Raw genomic sequence first — 19,344 nt, forward strand, 5'->3', positions numbered from 1 at the left:
CCTAGAATATTCTCATCCAAATGATTTTTTGCTGAATTTTTCAGCAACTCTTGCAAAAATGCCATTAAGTAGTTGAAGACATTTTTGTGGAATGTAGGGAGAGTAAAAATGACCTGAAAGAGAAAGAATTGGGATTCCTCTGTCAGTTTGCCTACATTTCAGGACCTGAGTACATAATCTATGAACATGAGTAAGATAGGAAACAGAAAACTGTACTTGGCGTAAGAGAGGCATTGGTCAAACGGCAAACGAATTTAAGAGGTCAGACTTCTTGCTCTATGTTCTGACATAACTTAAGAAAATAGAAGACAGTTTAGTCTTGAGTATAAGACAAAACTGGACCTATAAAGCAAGGGAGCCCTATAAAGGTAAGAGTATAACCCTTTTAATAGGTTTTAAGGCCAAATGTCAATGGATATCTCAGCTACCACCTGGGAAACTTACACAAAATACATTGCAGAAGATATTCCGATTCAGTGGATTTGGGGTGAGGCTCTTCAACCTCTATTATTGTCAAGTTTTCTATACTATTCTGTCAAGTATAAGTATTGTGGAAGGCTAAAGGCTATTAGGCTAAATTGAAGAAAATTCTGAATATTTAAGAAAATTACTAATTGACCATGGAGAGCTATGTATGGGTTTTGACCAACATGATGAGAACTTTCCGATGCATCACTGGCTGGCAATATACAAAATAAACCCGCAGAGATAGAGCCCAAATGTACGGCACTAAACCAAGGTAAGTAGAATGAGAATAGAGGAGAGAGGATGGTGATAGATCAACAGGCCTGACTATGTTGGAAAGGAAGAAAAGAAAGAGTCAGAAATGACTCAGGTTTCAGGGTTGAGTCATTAGAATTAAGGCTGATGCTATTAAAAGAAAAATGAACCCAAGAGGAAGAACTGGTTTGAGAAGAAAGCATAGAGTATTAGGTTTCTAAGACACGGCACTAAGGAGCTGTGTCCATTTGTTCCATCAGGCCTCCTGGGCCCAGGGAGAGCCACATTACACAGTGATGTTCTGTGCCTCCTCTCACCTGTTTGCTCGCTGTGTAATTACCAGAACACTCCAGGCAGCTGTGGTAGGCATTGTAACAGATCACAGGCTCTGGCAGGCTCTCCAGGAAAAGCAGCAAGGCTTCAGCTACAGAATGATTGCTAGCAGCTTTTGGCCCATCATTAAGGAAAGGTGATGTTGGTTTCCCACCCCTGGTTAGGAGAAGAGCCGGGGACAAAAACATGCTAGAAGTACTCCTGCTCAGTCAGGCTCTCTATTTAGAGTTAGGATGCCAGCCTGACATATCAAAGTGTCTGTCAGATAAGCCAGGCCTTGCTGAGTTCCTGCTATATTAGTTGATTAAAGTGGTAAAATCTTCTTTATATAAACTTTAGTTAGGAAAAACATGATCCCTGGAAACACAGCATCAGACTTGAAGTTTAAAATATTATTTCCCTTTTCTCACCTCTCTCTCTCTCTCTCTCTCACACACACACACACACACACACACACACACACACACACTACTGAATGCCTGAAGGATACAGAGGTTATCAATCATTCCAGTATCCAAACAGTCCCTGATATGTTCAAATTCCAACCTCAGGCCTGGCTGTTGAAACAAATCTTCCTGCAAAAGGGAAGTCACAAATCAATTAGTTTTTTCAGAAAGTCAGCAATGATTTCCTGATCTATCAATATCATCAGAGTAGGGCTGGGGATTTAGCTCAGCAGCATAAGCGCCTGCCTTGCAAGCAGGCAGTTGTGAGTTCGATCCCTGGTACCGATAAAAAGGAAAAAGACAAAAAATATATATATATCATCAGAGTACAAAAAGGCGCTGTGTAGGGAGACCCCCGAATCACCCTGATAAACAATGTGGTTTAGGCTGCTGTGGCTAACTGATCTTGTGGGCCTTCCCAAAAATGTTTTTACAGTAAATTTTAAGCATCTATAATAAAATGACAGGTAGGGCACACCACATAAGACAAGATTCAGCATAGAAAGCCAGGCATGATGCCACATGCCTGCACTCGGGAAGACTGCCTCAAGTTCAAGGCCAACCTGGGCTATCGAGTGAGTTCAAGGACAGCCTGAACTACAGAGTGAGACCCTGTCTCAAAAAATAACCAAAGAAACAAGTAAAAACAAAACAAAAGCAACGGGGCTGGAGATTTAGCTCAGTGGCATAAGCGCCTGCCTTGCAAGCAGACAGTCATGAGTTTGATCCCTGGTACCTATAAAAACGAAAAAGACAAAAAAAAAAAAAAAAAAAAGCAACACAACATGAGAAAACTTAAGAATATTTATGTATCTTGCAATGCTTAAGAATATTTATGTATCTTGGGATTAACTAGGGAAAAAAATACATGTATAAAATGAAATAAACTTGAGGCAGGGGTATCCTTACAAGTTTGAGACCAACCTGGGCTACAAATGAACTCAAAGCCTGCATAGTGAGACTTTGTCTCAAACAAAACAAACAAACAAAAATGAAACAAAACAAAACAATGTGACTTCTACATAAGAAGCCAAAGGTCCACCATTCACTTGGGATCCTTGACCAGGTTATTTTATCTACGTTTCTGGGCATGTTTCCTCATCTGAAAGCTACTATGAAAACTGAATGAGGCAAAGTAGTGAAACACTTAGAACAGTGCATTACAACACCCACTAAATGTGAGGGGGAAAAATGAACCAGAACATAAGAGTGAACACTGCTGGGGGCTGGGGATTTAGCTCAGCGGCATAAGTACCTGCCTTGCTAGCAGGCTGTCGTGAGTTCGATCCCTGGTACCGATAAAAATGAAAAAGACAAAAAAAAAAAAAAAAGAGTGAACACTGCTGAGCTACAGCTGTAGCAATGCGGTGGAGCATTTGGGTTTGATCCCAAACATGACCAAAAAAAAAAGTTGCTGGGGAATTATAACTCATATAGGTCTCTGTGAAACCTACATATAACAGGTCAGTTAAACCAACCAACTGACCCCACAAAGCTTGCCTAAGTCACTCTAGAAATGAAGCCTGGGTGCTCCATGAAGTCTTCCCCCTCTACTAGGCTTCTCAACAAGTCAGCCCCTCCCATTCCCAGAAGCAAAGGAGAGCAGGAGGATATCCCTGGAGGCCTTCAGACTGGTTTCTATGGTGGAAGGGGGGAAAATCCAGGAAAGGAACATGCTGCTGGGAGTGGTGTCTTCCCTTGTGGGTAGTCACTGCCGCATGCCAAGCAGGTTCTCACTGCACTATCAAACATGGTACAAAATCAATCTCTCCACCCACTTCCAACCCCCTAGGGGGCAGGGAAACAGCTGTCCACAGGTTCTTCTGGGCAAAAGCTTTCTATGCAAAGGGTTCTCAGGGCTGATGATCTTTCTCCAGGTAGCTTGGTTTCAGTTAGCCTGACTGCCTAACCACAACTTACCTGCTGGATAGCATTTCTGTACAGGTAATCCACCATCATCCAGAGCTCTTTGGGGATTTCCATAGGGCTCTCCAACCGGCTTCCATCATCTTCAGTCTGTACTGGCATCAGAGTCTAAAAATAAAGAAAAACAAAGACAAGGTGACACACTGATGGAACGTGGGGACAGTAAACCCATAGAAAAAGAGAAAAATTTCAATGCCCTTAACCAAACATGAACAAAAATGAAATCAGATGATACAACTCTGGGACAAAAGATGACTTTATGGTCAGGAGTGGTGGTGCACAGCTGTAATCCCAGAACTTGGAAGGCTGAGACAGGAGGATCACTGTGAGTTGAAGGCCAGCCTGCTAGACTACATACATAGTGAGTTCAAGGCTAGCATGAGCTGCCCAGTGAAGCCCTTTCTCAACACAAAACAAAACAGAACAAAACAAGGTGACTTTTGAGAATCAGGAGAGTTATGGCAAGCAGTTTCAGTGAGTCAGGTGGAATATGCACAATTTTCTTAGAAAAACAATCATGCTTATAGCCTATTACTGTCAGAACCAGAGAGGTGATGTGGTCTGAGGAAAGAGTACAGACTTGCAAGCCCAAAAATTTGAGTTCAGGATCTATATCCTAAACTATGTTAATCCACCATATAACACGTAACAAATCATTTTCCTTGATTTGGGCCTCTATTTTCATCAATATAATGGGGATGATAATTCAAAAGTTTCTAAATTAGAAAATATATTGGGGGAACACACAGGTACTACCATAAATCTGCTCCAGAGTAGTTCCTCTGTATTACAATTGTCTGCATTGGGGCCTTTTAGCTTTCAGTGAATTTAGTTTAGGATGACAACCTAACAAGTAGTGACTTTAAAAAATGAATAATGTCATGGGCCAGAGAACTCTCATCATTAGAGTTCAAGGATTTGTTTTTCTAATGTATTGTTATGGACTGACTGTCTATGTTCCCTACCACTATCAAACTGGTGATCAGGATGTTGGATCCTGATCACCAGTGTGAGGGTATCTGGATGTGAGTCTTTTTGGGAAGTGCTTACCCATAAAGTCTATGCAGTCATGAATGGGATTAATACTCTTATGTAGAGAGCCCTTGAAGCTGGATCACATGTGGGGCTAAAGCAAGACCAGCCCTGGAAACACAGAGAACCCAAGCAAGTCACCTAAACAAGCCAAGAAGGCAAGGGACCAAGGTCAGCCAGGAAAACAAACTGATAGGCAGCGGGGTGGAAACTGACATCATCCTTGAGTGTATAAATAAAGGTGCTACAGTAGTTGAGCAGTCCCTGCTCTCCCATCAGGAAAGAGGGCTTCACCCGACCTCAGCTTTGTCTCTTTTATTTTCTCATCCTCTCACGGTGCTTCCCCCCAGGAACATCTAGAGCTGCAGCCAGTTGCCACACTCTTACAAAAGACCTCAGAGAACTCCCTCAGCTTTTCTACCATGTGAAGACTCAGGGAGAAGCCGCTTCTCTAAAAATCAAAAGGTGTCACCAGACACCAAATGTATAAATGTCTTTGTGTTGGACTTCCCAGTTTCTAGAACTGTGACAAATAAATGTTTTGAGTCTATAGTATTCTGTTATCCAAGCAAAGGGTCTAAGACATGTAGTAGGTGTGAAAGACTGAAAAACATAACCATATTCTGCAACTTTTCCTACCAAAGATGGAGTCTTTCCCCACCCATAGAATTTAAGGTGGCTTCACAGCATGCTAGGAACCATGAAATATGACACAAGTGGTGTGGTGCAACCTTCAGAGGAATGCCACAAGGGGCCACTTCAGCTCTTGTGCTCTTGCCATCACATGTACACACCTGAGTGAGCTTTTTTCTTCTTTTTTTTTTTTTTCCTTTTGAGACTGGGTCTATATAGTTCAGACTGGCCCTGAACTCACTATTTAACCCAGGCCTGACTCAAACTCAAGGGGCTCTTCCTGCCCTTGCCTCCCAAGTGCTGGGATTACGGTTGTGTGCCACCATGCCCAGCACCCCCTTGAATTTTGAGAGCCCAGATATCAGCCCAAAACTCAAGACATGTGAGAAAGGACCCTCCAGCTATCACAGCTACCACCTGATTACAGCGGCATAAGTGAGCCAGGGAAGACCAACAGAAGAAACCAACAGAGTCATGAGAAACAGCTCAATGTTGTTTCAGTTTGCGGGTGGACTTGTGGCATAGCAATACATGGCTGATATGCTAAGCAAGCTATAGGAGGCTGAAGAAATCTTTTTTATTTCTTTGGTACCAGGGACTGAATGCAAAACCACGCTTGCCAGGCAGGTGCTGTGGTGCTGAGCTCTATCCCCAGGCCAGCCAAAGAACTCTTAAATCCCAAGGGAGGTAGGCATAGGAGCAGTTTGTTTGACTGGCTGTGCTGCAACTCAGTTCCACACGTTGCCATGTCACTCACCAGCTCACTGACAGTTTCAAGTGGTAGATCCAAGATTGGCTGCCTCATGTAGCACAAAGTGTGAATGGGAGACCCAAAACAGCTGGGCAGGTAGTTTCCAGACACAGACAAAAAGTAGTCTTTTCCCCTGTCCAAGTGCAAAACCAGAATGTCCTCAATTTTGTCTTCACCTGAGTTGAGCTTTGTAGCTGTAGTCTTATTTACAAAGAGTTCCAATTCAATCTCAATGTCAGAATCTGCAGAGAAAGTGTTAAAAAGAGTAATGTTGGTTAGGGAGGAAAGGGGCAAAGGAGATAGGAGGGAAGACAGTAAGGCATAACGTGTTAGGAAAAGGAAATAAATGGTATCAATCCATGAGTATCCATGAGCTCAGGAAACACAAGAACAAGGGGCTCCTGGTCCAACTGGGACTATGAAAACAAAAACATCTGAATAGACAAATATAAAAAAAAAAAGCATGCACTAAGTAACATGGCTCAAGCTAAAAGCATTAATACAACAAGAAGGCACAGATCAAAGAGCCTTCCCTGCAGCAGGTAAGACGAAGATCCCCGATCCAGTGGAAACAGAACACAATTATCAGCCTGTAAACCGTCCACAAAACACGATGATCCTTCTGCCACACCGTAGCTCACAGGGTGCAAAGGAGAAGTCAGGGGAGACACAGACAGTACATTCTATGGCCAGATACAGTTTCTGAATTACCACTCCATTATTTTTCTCCACAAAAGCATGTAACTGGGAATTGACTACAGTAAGACAAACAATGGAAACAGCTCCTTTAACAGCAGCATCTGCTTTACATTAATCTTAAGTTTTCTCTTTCTGTGAAATTATGAAACATATAAATGACTGAAAATACTTTTGAAACTAAACATATGTTCCTCACTATTTTATATTTTATTTATGGATGGGTTCAGTCAGAGGGTTTTAAAAAGTAGTTTCAAGCGGAAAACGAAACACTCAGAAGCAAAAGGCTTATTTTAAGAAAACAGCAAAGACAGGGTCCCCCAACAAGAAACAAGGAACCCAGGAACAGAGGCCTCACCTGGCAGGAGAAACCCTCGACTGGGGTTGGCAGTCAGCCACTGCTTACAGTACGACTCTTCATCTGGTTTGTTGATGAATTCAAACTGGCAGGGTACTTGTCCATTGTGAATTGTAAAGGACTCTACTTGCAATTGCATGTACTTCACATTCTGAAAACAGAACTGGGAACAGGCCCAGGACCAGTCAGAACCAGTGTCCTCTCCTGGACACCATGCCCAGCCACCCCAACTTGCCCTGGGAAGAAAACGAAGGACCATCTCTTTGAAATGTTTCTCCTTAGGTATTTACCAGGAGGCCACAGCCAGTTCTCTGTGTTTAAACCCAAACTCCCCAAACTCCAAAAACTCAAGTTGTTTTTTTACGTATATTTCCTGAAGGAATTAAACCTTACATTTTTAATACCAAAAAACATTTCTAAAATGCTTTTCACAAATTCTATTCCTCGACATGAAGAACAAGTTCACCCTTGCAAGTAGCTGGACATCTAGGGATTAAAAGTGCCTTTACCATAAATGTCCATTTGATTGACTGTGTGCTTTTGCCAACTTTGACCTACGCTGTGGCTCTGCCATGAAAAACCTTAGCTCTAATTGGCCCATCACTTTTCTCTATTTTTCCCTTTCATCAACTCATGTGGATCCAAATTCAATTTAATCTCCAAGTAAAACATCAGTAGGAAGACAAACTCATTGCAAAAAATACACACCTGTTAATCTAAAATCAAACAAAGCACCTTTCAGATTATCTTCTGGTTTAGAAGATGGGTCACGAATATAATCTAAGCCAAGAACCTCTGCCTTCTGCTACCATCAGCCTCACTTTATCTAGAAGCAGTCTGTCAAGAAAACAGGAGTCCAAAAACATGACAGCTGCCCCTGGAAATTCTGAGCTACAGCTTAGAATGAGATAAATGAGGGACACTTAAGTTCTAGGAAGAGAAGAGCCCAGTGCTAATATTCTTAACATGTCTCCCTACCTCTCGCTTAGAGAGAGACACAGAAGGAATGTTGGCATTTTCCATCTTATCAAGGGAGTGAACAATTTCCTCCAGAGTCTTCCTGTAGAGCTCATCATTGATGACTTTTACCTAAAAGAAAAATAGCACAGACAGTCTGAGGTTTCTGCCTATTTCCTCTTTCTCAGTATTGAGGACATTGATGGTGTTGGAAGTAACAGTTAACAACAATGCAGCAAGTGAAGGCTAAATACATTTAATTAACTAACGGAGAACCCAACTAACAAGAAACCTGGTTGATCCTCAGCCGTGGTAAAGTCGCCTGCTTCCTAACCCACAGAGAGAAGACGCAGGAGTGAGAGCCTGTCAGCTACAGCCTCACAGCAGAAAGATGCTAGGTGCGAAGCTGTCTTGCTTGCTGCCATCCACAGGCCAGCAGTAAGAAATGTTTCTAGGGCTTTGATTTAATGCAGCATTTCCAAGCTTTTTCACACAATCCGGGCTGTACTTTCTGTATTGTGAATTACAAACCTTTTTTATTCTCAAAAAAAACTTTAACTGTAACATTCATTAGACTTTTTTCAAATTACCTATATCTTCATAGATTCCGATATGCCTCTACCCATACCCTCAAGAACTGGTACTACAAGCAACCCAGAAGTCACTGACAAAATACAAATAGACTATACATGAATGAACAGAGGCCAAACTCACTAGTAATTAAGGAAATGTAACAAACAATGGTAAAACTCTTTTTATTTGCTTGTCAAAAATTTAAGGGGTAAAATCCAATATTAGCAAGGGTATGGTAAAATAAGCTTACACATAGTAAAAGTGTCAAATGGTAAGAACTGTTGGTAGGATAATTCAGCAGGATAAAATAAATTTTAAAACTTTTTTTTTTAATGGAGTTTTGCTATGTTGCCCATGCTGCCTTTGAACTCTTGGGCTCAAGCAGTCCATCTGGGTTCCTGGGACTGCAGACATGCACCACAGCATTCAGTTAGAATATAATTTTCTTTGAATCATTAATATCACCTCTAAGGATTGCATTATACAATTCCACATATAAAAATATATGTGAAGGATGGTCACTATAGCACTGCATATAAAACTTTGAAAACACATGATCATCACTAAATTATGGTTTATCCATAATACAGAATAGTTTGCAGCCTTTAAAAATAATAGGCAAGGGCCAGGGATTTAGCTCAGCGACATAAGCACCTGCCTGGCAAGCATTAGGTCTCAGTTCAATCCCCGGTACAAAAAAAAAAAAACATAATAGTAATAGTAATAGGCAGATCTTTGCCTATGAGGCTCTACTTGGGCTGTATTCAGTGACACAGGTTAGAGTCCTGGTCAGAGAAATGTTGTAAAGATGACCTAGAGGCATTTCTTTAAGAAGGGCTGCTTCATTCCTTTGGAACAAGGGTATTGAAGCAAATTGATGGGGTTGTTGGAGGTGGTGAAGTGTTTTTTTTTTGTTTGTTTGTTTGGTTTTGGTTTTTCAAAACAGGGTCTCGCCATGCAGTTCAGCTGGCCTCGAACATAGTGATGTAGCCCAGGGTGGTCTCAAACTCACAGCAATCCTTCTGCCTCAGCCTCTCAAGTGCCAGGAGTATAGGTATGTGCCACCACACCCCTGAGGTGGTGAGTTTTGATGAGGTGATACATTGGCTGGTAAACTGGACCCATTCAGGGGAAAGTAGGCCTGAAGGCATGTCCATTTTTTTTGTTTGTTTGGTTTAGGTTGGTGTTTTTTGGTTTTGTTTTGGGACCAGGAAGCAAACTCAGGGCCTCATTCTTGCCAGGCAGGCACTGAACCACTGAGCTAAATCTACTGTTTATATTTTTTAGACAGGGTCTCTCTGAATAGGTTCAGGCTGCCCAGTTCATAACCTAATTTTGAACTTGTTTTTTTTTGGTTAGAAAAAAATATATATAACTTAAAAAAAAAAAAAAAAAAAAAAAAACAAGCAGGATGAGGCATGGTGGTACATACCTATAATACCAGCACTCTAGTAGGCTAAACCAGAAGATCGCAAATTCGAGCCCAGCCTGGGTAATTTGACAACTTAAAAACTGGTCTCAAAATTAAAAATAAACAAAGACTGAAAATGTACGCAAAGGCCCCAATAATGCAATAATAATAACATTCAATCCCCAATTAGGCAATAAAAGTAACAATAACAATAAAAAATGAGGAGAAAGATCTACTTTTATTTTATTTTATTTATTTATTTAGTTTATTTATTTGAGGCAGGGTTTCACTACATAGTTCAGGCTGGCCTTGAGCTCACTTGGTAGACCATGCTGGCCTCAACTCACAGTAATCCGCCTACCTCAGCCTCCTGAGTGCTGGGATTACAGACATGGGCCACCAGGCTCCATGCTAAGAAGATATACCTTTATTGACATGAAAATGACTCCTAAAGGGCTGGGGATAGCTGGCAGTGTGAGGTTTTAAGTTTGATCCCTGATACCTAATTAATTAATTAAAATAAAGTAAAATAAAAAATAATTCCTAAGATATTTTTGTGGGAGGAAAAAAAGAGATGCTCTTAGAGTAATATGTATAAATTAAAAATTAAAAAAAAAGGGGGGGGAGCTGGGGATTTAGCTCAGCGGCATAAGAACCTGCCTTGCAAGCCTTGCAAGGTCGTGAGTTCAATCCCCAGTACCGATAAAAATAAATAGATAAATAAATAAAAATTTAAAAAAAAGAGTAATATGTATCATGTGATCTATTTGTAAGATGTTCTTAGAATAATATGTATAATGTGACCAAAAAGAAAAGTGGGGAGGATATCCTAAATGCTACATATAGAATGCTGACCAACTTCTAAGTGTGTAAAGGAAGGTCTGGAAAGATACAGCAAAAGGGAACTTCCATTTATATAAATATATACATCTATACCAAAATAATTACTCATTACATTTATTCTTCCTCCAGACTGCCTTTGGACTCCTGGCATTTCTACTCTGCTAGTATAGTTTGCAGATTTTAGAACTGCCAACCCCACAATCACAAGAGTCACTGCCTAAATTAATTTCTTTCAGTAGATCTATAGGTTCTGTTTCCCTGGAGAGCTCCATCTAATACAGTACTCAATAAATGATGGGGATAAATTAAAAATAATAAATGATAGTGGAAAAAAAAAAAAACCCAGCAACCTAAACTACAACAATAACAAAATGATGGTTACTGTTGCTACCATCTAATTGTTGCGGGCCGTAAATTTTTTTTCTTTTTTTCTTTTTTTGTCTTTTTTGAGACAAGGTCTCCCTACGCAGTTCAGGCTGGCCTTGAGCTCACTTTGTAGCCCAGGCTGGTCTTGAACTCGCAATGATCCTCCCACCTCAGCCTCCTGAGTGCTGGAATTACAGGCATGAGCCACCACGCCCAGCATGGGGCAATAAATTTTAAAATCAATTCATTTAAATAAACTTTTTTTTGGTTTTTTGACAAAGGGTTGCATTATGTGGTTCAGGCTGGTCTTGAATTCACGATCCTCACACCTCAGCCTCCCAAATGCTGGGTCTATAGGCGTGTGACACCATGCCCAGCTCTGAACAATTTTTAAAAGGAGCTTTCTCACATGCAAGGGCAGAGGAGATGGTCAAAATTAGTGTGTGAAAATCTGTTCCTCATGAGTACAATAGGTATCAGCTGCCCACCTACCCCAATGTCAAACTCTGAGCTGACAGGCTTGTGGTCACTGGTCTTCAAGGCCATGTGGCTCTGGTAACTCAGCTGAGTGATGTTCTTCCCTTTCCACAGGATCCGGTCACACCAGGCAGGAGCACGACACTTCTCACTGAAATGAAAAGCCCATGCTGGGAACACTCACAGAAACAGCCGTGCTCACTTCCTTGCTAGTGCCCCAGCTCTGGAAAGTATCAGTGAAGCACAGCCTTCGAATCTATGTAGCCCAGTTATCTGCGATGACAGAGCCAAAGCAGGCTCACCAAGGAATAACGTATGTCCTGTGGGAATCATGCAAAGGAACTACAAAAGCCCAACACAGTTTAGACTGATTCTCTGCTCTTTCCCCTCCTATGAAGATAGGAAAAGAGTAAAAATACAATATAAGAGAAAGTACCTAAAAGAAGGTGGTTAAGAGAACAGGCTTTAACTTCCTACTGTCTGCCTCTGCTTGTTTAGGACAGTTTGATTTTTCTATGCCTCAGTACCCAACTTCATAAAGTAAGGATAAAAAAAAAATCATACCCATCGCAACAGGTTGTTAGGAGGATTAATTTACACAAATAAATAAGGTGATAAAAATGACTATCAAATAGTGTGTGGTGCACAGTAAACACTAATAAAAATACTAACTAGTACCTAATGATCAAGTACAAGCCAAGTTAGATAAAATCGTCTCATCTAAGCATAACTGAAAAGCAAATCAGGATCAAGACTTATTATGAAGCAAAGTCTAAGTCAAATATAAATATATGTGGGAAAGATGGGGAAAGAGTCACAAGAAAGTAATATTCTTCTGCAGGTCCATTAGAGCAAGTACTTCCCAAAATTCCCAGAATTTCCATGTGCTTAATCCCAAGGTGGACCTACCTGGTATCCCAATCATCGGAGCCAGTGTCATACTTATATGTAGGCTGGAATGTGATCTCTCCCTCTGTGTAGCCATCAAAGACAGTCTTGGCAGCCACTTGAATTTTTAACTATACAAAAGGACAGGAAAAAAATACTTCAGAATAAAAAGGTTAAATCTTGAACAGAAAAGGGAACCAATCTGGAATTCAAGCCCTAACCAAGGGGACAGGCCCCATTAAAAAAATAAAAGTTATTTTGTGAGATTGTAAATTAACCAATTCATAGGAAGAAGTGCAAGCTGACAATTTCTTCATCTGGAACAGTGTTTAAGGTTCTTTCATAAGAGTAAATGTGCATGCAAGAGACCCAAGTACAGTTTTACTGACATGTCCCTAAAAGGGCTACATACCCCCTGACATAGTTTTCCCTTCCTAGTATCAAGCAAGTCACCTGTGCCTTGACTCGTTCCAAATATAGAGACAAAACTTTGCAGTCAGATTGAATTGTGTGGCCTAGAGGAAGCTCTATAAATCTGGAGTTTATAGTAGAACCTACTTCATAGGGTCATTAGATTAACTGTCAGTGTCAAACAGTGCCTAAAATATTTTTTAGAAAGTAACTAGAATCCTTCCCAGTGTGTTTATTCAGCTTATTTCTATTTTGCTTTCAAGGTAGAGTCTCACTATATAGCTTAGGCTGGCCTTGAACTTGCTATGTAGCCCAGGATGGTCTCAAAGTCAGGATCCTCCTCCCTCAGCCTCCTGAATGCTGGGATTACAGTGTGCACCAATGTGCATGGCTTCCTATTATACTAATTCTAGGAGCTGCTAATGGATAACTCTCAGCAAGACGTAAAACCTACCATTCTCCTGCCTCTTCCTGACCACCAAGATCGGCACTGTACAGATGAGAACTGTCAACTCTAAATAGGAGCCAGGTCAACTATTCAAGGGATATCACTTGTCAACTTCCTAAAAACATTATAAAATAAAAGGCAACAGGAAATAATAACTTTAGATATGAATGTAAGCTGATGCTTCTTGAATGGGTATACACAGATGACAAAACCAACTAGAAAGCAAATAACATAAAATAGATGCTATTACTTCAAGAAAGATCAGAAAAGAAGACAAATAAAGACGGGTAACAAACTATAAGGGAAATTAGAAAGCCTCAGGTCAGGGGCCGGGGATTTAGCTCAGTGGCATAAGCACCTGCCTGGCAAGCGTGAGGTCATGAGTTCGATCCCCGGTACCACAAAAGAAAGAAAGAAACAAAGAAAGAAAGAAAGAAAGCCTCAGGCCAGAACACAGAGGGAATTAAATGACAGATATGGAAGACAGTGAATTAATACTGAATACTGACTGGGGTACTAAATAGTAATTTACCAAGGAAAGGGGAAAAAATGGATCAATAATTTATTCCATATAGAAAGACACTGTAAAGATTCTTGTCTTTCATTAACCCGCACTGAGAAAGAAAAAGGGAGAAGAAAGATTAAAATAATAATGACACTAAGTTATTAAAGACTGGTGTGGGGAGGGATTAGATTAAAAAAGGAACACAACTAACGTTTGGAACAACTTTGACCACCTAAACAGGTATGAAATCCATTGAGAGGCAGCCAGAAGAAAAGAGAGAGAAAAGACTTCCCCTGTCCTGTGAAATGGCTAATGCTCTGAGAACCAAATGCCATGTCACACAATGACAGTGGAGAGCAGCGGGTTCCAGAAGGGCCTCCTGTGGGCAGTGAAGAAGGTACATGAGAGTTCTCCCGCACACTGGAGACTTCGTGAGGAGAGGGATGTAGGTAGCAGGAGCCTTACTCCAAATCAGTAAATCATCGTAAATATGCCAACTACTTTCTTTATAAAAGCTGGGCCTCATTAATCTCAATGTCAGATCTCTTGAATGAATTGGAAAGAGCAAGCTTGTTCTGAAAGGAGACAGGTGCCTCAAGGAAAGAGCAAATGAGTGGCTGCTACGGAAGAGAAAAACATGGACAAAATGGAGAAGGACCTGGACAGCACCAGTTCCTCAGGGAAACCTCCCAATCTGAGGCAGGTGCAGCTGAGGGTTGTCAAGTCAGGCTTCCTCCTCTGCCTGAAGAGGACACCGGTGGCCATCTGTACCTGATCATATGCATACAGGGTTTGAAAGGCTTTCTCTTCGATGAGTTTTTTCACTTTTTCCACATCCAGGACTTCTATCCTGTAGTTGAGGTCCCCAAGCCACAAGATCACACTGTCAGGACAGAGCACAAAGGTAACAGGGTTTAGGAGGGACATTAACCCATTCGATCCAGATGCTTCTGACAGAGGCCTCTGAGTCTCTGCCACTTAGAAGCTGGGTGGGAAAGTCACTTAGCTGTTCTGGAATTTTTTTCTCTTGCCATCCTATTTAATACCAGGTCTAACATGCTGCTAATTCAAGTTTTTTTGGTCCAATTAAAGTTCACTGTAAGTAGCCTTGAATTCTCCTTCACGATTTCATTCTTATACAACTGGAAAGATGGCCTAATCAGATCTAAAAGCAAGATAAGAATTTACGACACTGCTGGGATGAAGTTTAAAAAAAAAAGAGGAAGAAGAAGAATTGAAAGTCATGCCAATTACCCAGGGACTGCAAGACAGATGATGCCAAGATGCCACCTCTGCCTCCATGTACATCCCAGTCCATAAAACTCACTGTCAGCCTTTGTTTCTAAACACAATTCCTCTCAAACAAAATTCCTTCTTTTGTAGTGGAACTTGGATTTAATCACTATTGTATCACTGGTTGGCTGGTTCTGCACTCCTTGGAAGAGCTTTGACAGGTGGCTTATTACACCAGCTGCGTCAGGAAAAAGCAAACCGAAGACCCCAATGACATCACACGTCTCTTGAAGTCTAATCCTGCTGAATCTGAAGCCAACAACCATGCCATTAGAGCATCTGCACAGCCGTACACACGTTCCCCAGATAAATGCATCTATAGGCTAAAAGCAGATGACCGACCAGCAATCTACAATCCCATAAACTAAGTGTGATGCAGGTACACCAGCACGGCGCAGCTCAGCTACAAGATGTGCGTCCTGCCACAAGTCGTGGAAGAGAAGAGCCACCCTGTCAGCGTCTAGGACATCAACAAGCTAAGACAGCTCCACTGCAGCACGCAGGATGAGAAACGTGCCTTGCTTATTCCCTGGCAAGCACCACAGGGCCCAACAGTTTCTTCCTCCTTGTAACAGAAGTAGCATAAGCTTCTACTGTTACTATAGGGTCTGAAATTCTAAACCTCTGAATTCAAAGAACAAGTTTTAGAAATAAATGAATAAAGATGCACAAGATGCTCTAAGTAGTTGCAATTGTAGCTTTGTAAAGTTGAATCAGGAGAAAAAAAAAGACCAAGTGGAAGCAAACAAATACAGTCCAGTTCTCCATTACACATGCTCTGGAAAAACAGAAATAAAATCCTAAAACATATTTCTAAAATTATGTTTGAGATGCTTGCCCTTTGGTTGTTTTCCTCACAATGCCAGGTCAAGGCATATCCATATGAAAATAAATCTTACATTTTTCCAGGGATAAATGATGTCTGAGAATGATTCTACAGGTTTGGAGGCTGGTATATTAGGAAACTGAAAATCTCCAAGAGATATAATCTGCAAGTAATTGACAGCTGGCAGGTACCCCATCCTAGCAGTTACCTCCCCAACAAGATATAGCGCCCACAACTCTCCACACCACACCCAGAGAGCCATACGGGGAAGAAGCCCAGACTCACTCGTGCTTGCTGATGGTGAGAGCGGGAAGGCTTCGGTCAATCTGAGAAAACTGCATTCGAGAACAAATGTCCTTATAGTCTTGGTTCCTCCTCTCATACTCTTCTATGTGGGCTGCCAAGTGAGAATTCACAATGCAGATGCTGGTGTTGTGCAATTGGAACCTGATTGCCACACCTCCTTTGTTACCCTATTAAAAGGATCCAAAAAATCTAATCCACAACTTAATTGTGTCAGTCATTGAATCCTGCAAACTTTTTTTTTTTTTAATCGGTACCGGGGATCAAACTCACGACTGCCTGCTTGCAAGGCAGGCGCTTATGCCGCTGAGCTAAATCCCCAGCCCCCTGGGGATTAATATGTTTTGTTGGAAACAGTCTTCATCATAACCCTGCAAGGTCATTATCTAACAGTCTATAGATAAGAAAGCAAATCAGCAAGGGTAAAATGACTAGCTCATCACTGGAATGCAGAGCCCAGAGCCTGGTACCCTCAATCGAGAAGTCTTCTCTCTTCATCACAGGCCAGTCAGATGTTTTCCTCTCCACACAAACCTCAGCTCTTGCAAGAAAACATAAGAGGAAGACTCAGCCTCAAGAAGTAGAAGAAACTGCAAATCTTCAGCCTTCTTGCTTGGCTTGGTGGCCCAATATAGTCTCTGCACCATGCTTCATAAATTAAATAGCAGGATCAATCAGAGTTGATCCCTCTAGGATTGAGTAAAAATGAGGATAGGTGCTAGCTGAGCAAACCAGGCAGCAATTTACTAACATTTACTAACATATGATTTCTTAAGAATCTGCTCAAAAAGAAAAAAAAAAAGTCTGCTTGATCCAGCCCTCTAATTGGGACATGTGAGGCCCCACATTATAACCAAGAACTCACCATCCTCCCCATGATTCCTGTCCCTACGGTCTCAGTTTCCACTTCTGAGATGTACGCTGCATGTTCCTGTTTGACATACAACAGCAGCATAATCCCAACCATTCGAATGAGCTTCACCTAGAAAACACAGCCAAATATTCAAGTCACGCCATTAGAGAGAAACTGCAAACAAGAATAAGTACCCCCAAAGGAAAAGTGAGTCTAAGCTGACTTAGAGGATTAATTAATGCCAAGAGGCAAGGTAATCACCCATTTAACTCTCTGAACATGCTGTATGATAAACGAAAAGCTTACAGATACCAAGACCCTGAATCTTTCCCACTCAGAGCTCGTTCTGGAGGACCTTTATATTGGAAACAGCAAGATAATTAGGACTGGCTTATGACAAAGGTCATGGAGAGGATAATAAATTATTTGAGCCAATCATGGTGGCACATACGTGTAATCCCAGAACTTGGGAGGTTGAGGCAAGAGGATTAACATGAGTTAAAGGCCAGCCTGGGGTATACAAGCAAGTTCAAGGCCAGCCTGTACTGCATAGTGAAACCCTAAAAATATCTGAGAATGTCCCTATATGATAACATAAAATTAGGAGGTCCTTGACTCCTCTCTTACCTTTGCATATTTGGCATCTGGATGAAGACTGTCAGACACAGCTTTAAACCATTCTTCCTCCTTTGGAGTGTCATGAAAGAAAAAGGCTTCCTTACTTAGATCAAGCTCCTGGAACCTATTTGGAGAAGCAACCAATTAATATGGCAACATTTAAATCACACACTTTCAAATTGGTTTAGGAACATAATCCTTGTTTTCTAGCTAAACTGGAGGATGCTCAACAAGGGAAAAAAATATAAACACTGAAGAGCCAAAGAACTAAATGCAATGGAGCTTCAGGATTTTTTTACAAACCCTAGCCCACTTCCTCTTCATGCCCAGCTTATAAAGTAGCTGGAACTGCCTTCACTTTACATCTGCACTCACTGACTCACACAGCACCAGCCGGCAAACTGGGATTCAAATCCACGTCTACGTAAATTCCAAACTCTAGTTCTTTACAATGCACGACACAGCAGTACTTTACTGCTCCTCCCCAAAACAGTGCCCAGAACAGACATGAGAGAACAGGACAGGGGGAAAAAAATTAACTAATGGGGCATTCTTTAGCTAACCTTCTTTCCTGGGAAAAGACAGTTTTGGTTTTTGCTGGGGAGTTTTGTTTGTTTGTTTTTTGTTTTTTTGAGACAGGGTATCACTGTAAGTTCAGGCTGGTCTTGAATTCACCGTGTAGCCCAGGCTGGCCTCAAGCTTATAGCAATCCTCCTGCCTCAGCCTCCCAAGTGCTGGGATTATAGGCATGCATCACCACCACACCCCACATATATTTTTGCTTTTTGACCAAGAGTTGCACTTGAATTCCAAAGTAATGAAATTCAGTTCAGAGTAAAATGATTTTTAACAGAATGTTATAATAAAAATGCTGAGCATAACACTTTGCCAGACCTTTGTTTACCAGGAGTAAAAACACCAGGGAAGTTCAATTCCTTCACCTATCGTGAAGACTCAGTTATACATCCATGTCTTCACTGCTTCAATACAACTGTCCATTATGAAGGATGGAAAGACAACTAAAACAGAAGCACTCACCCTACACAATACACATCTGGGGCCTGGATACTATGGCTCAGCCAGGGCCGGAGGCATTCTTTGGGGGACTGTCCATTCACATTGTATGTTCCCACAAAAAATCTGTCACAGAAACAAAACACATTGATGACTGAGCACTGTGGAGATGCTAGAGCAAAGTATTTTACACTGATTTTGCCTGGTTTCAGTCTCTGCAGAGTAGATTTTTCTGATAAGAGCCGACATACATTTAACCCAGACCAGTGATTGTGGCACGAAGGAGTGACTCGCAGTCTGCTGTGACTTTTGCTGCTTTTGTGGTAACAACTTTGAAGTTTATTTTAAATATTCTTATATCCCCTAAACAGCCATTGGACAGCCATCAACCACAAAACAATCCCTTGCCCTGTGTATACTACCAACATAAAAAAGTAAAAAGTACCAAAAAATAAATAAATAAAAAGTACCTTAGTAAATTACCTTTGGCAGGAAAACAACATTGGTGTTCAAAATGTTATTTCATCATCATAATTCACTGTTTATATTCCTAGGAACAATGGGGTTTTTTTTTTTCTTATAGTTCCAAGCCAATGCTTAAAAAAAAACTGACAGAATCCTGCAACCTGTATTCATTTTAAGTGATCTTGTCTAAAAAGATGA

At 41.2% G+C, this 19,344-nt stretch overlaps 1 protein-coding gene across 3 annotated transcripts in view; it reads right to left on the reverse strand.

The window, feature by feature from the left end:
* Inpp5b (inositol polyphosphate-5-phosphatase B) overlaps positions 1-19,344 on the reverse strand; it is a 57,711-nt gene that overhangs the window by 1,244 nt on the left and 37,123 nt on the right. For all 3 annotated transcript variants that reach the window (XM_013142326.3, XM_023560937.2, XM_063236112.1), the window contains 14 exons: positions 18,706-18,807; positions 17,677-17,791; positions 17,062-17,178; positions 16,179-16,366; positions 14,546-14,657; positions 12,432-12,541; positions 11,538-11,673; positions 7,874-7,984; positions 6,896-7,058; positions 5,848-6,083; positions 3,420-3,533; positions 1,544-1,628; positions 1,038-1,165; positions 2-113 (listed from right to left, as the gene is read on the reverse strand). In XM_013142326.3, the coding sequence (XP_012997780.1) occupies positions 2-113; positions 1,038-1,165; positions 1,544-1,628; positions 3,420-3,533; positions 5,848-6,083; positions 6,896-7,058; positions 7,874-7,984; positions 11,538-11,673; positions 12,432-12,541; positions 14,546-14,657; positions 16,179-16,366; positions 17,062-17,178; positions 17,677-17,791; positions 18,706-18,807 (1,829 nt within the window). The remainder of the gene's footprint in view (position 1; positions 114-1,037; positions 1,166-1,543; positions 1,629-3,419; positions 3,534-5,847; positions 6,084-6,895; positions 7,059-7,873; positions 7,985-11,537; positions 11,674-12,431; positions 12,542-14,545; positions 14,658-16,178; positions 16,367-17,061; positions 17,179-17,676; positions 17,792-18,705; positions 18,808-19,344) is intronic.

This window comes from Cavia porcellus, unplaced genomic scaffold, assembly GCF_034190915.1.
Source record: "Cavia porcellus strain 051 isolate PalLab524CR breed Dunkin Hartley unplaced genomic scaffold, mCavPor4.1 scaffold_25, whole genome shotgun sequence".
Classification (NCBI taxonomy): Eukaryota; Metazoa; Chordata; class Mammalia; order Rodentia; family Caviidae; genus Cavia; species Cavia porcellus.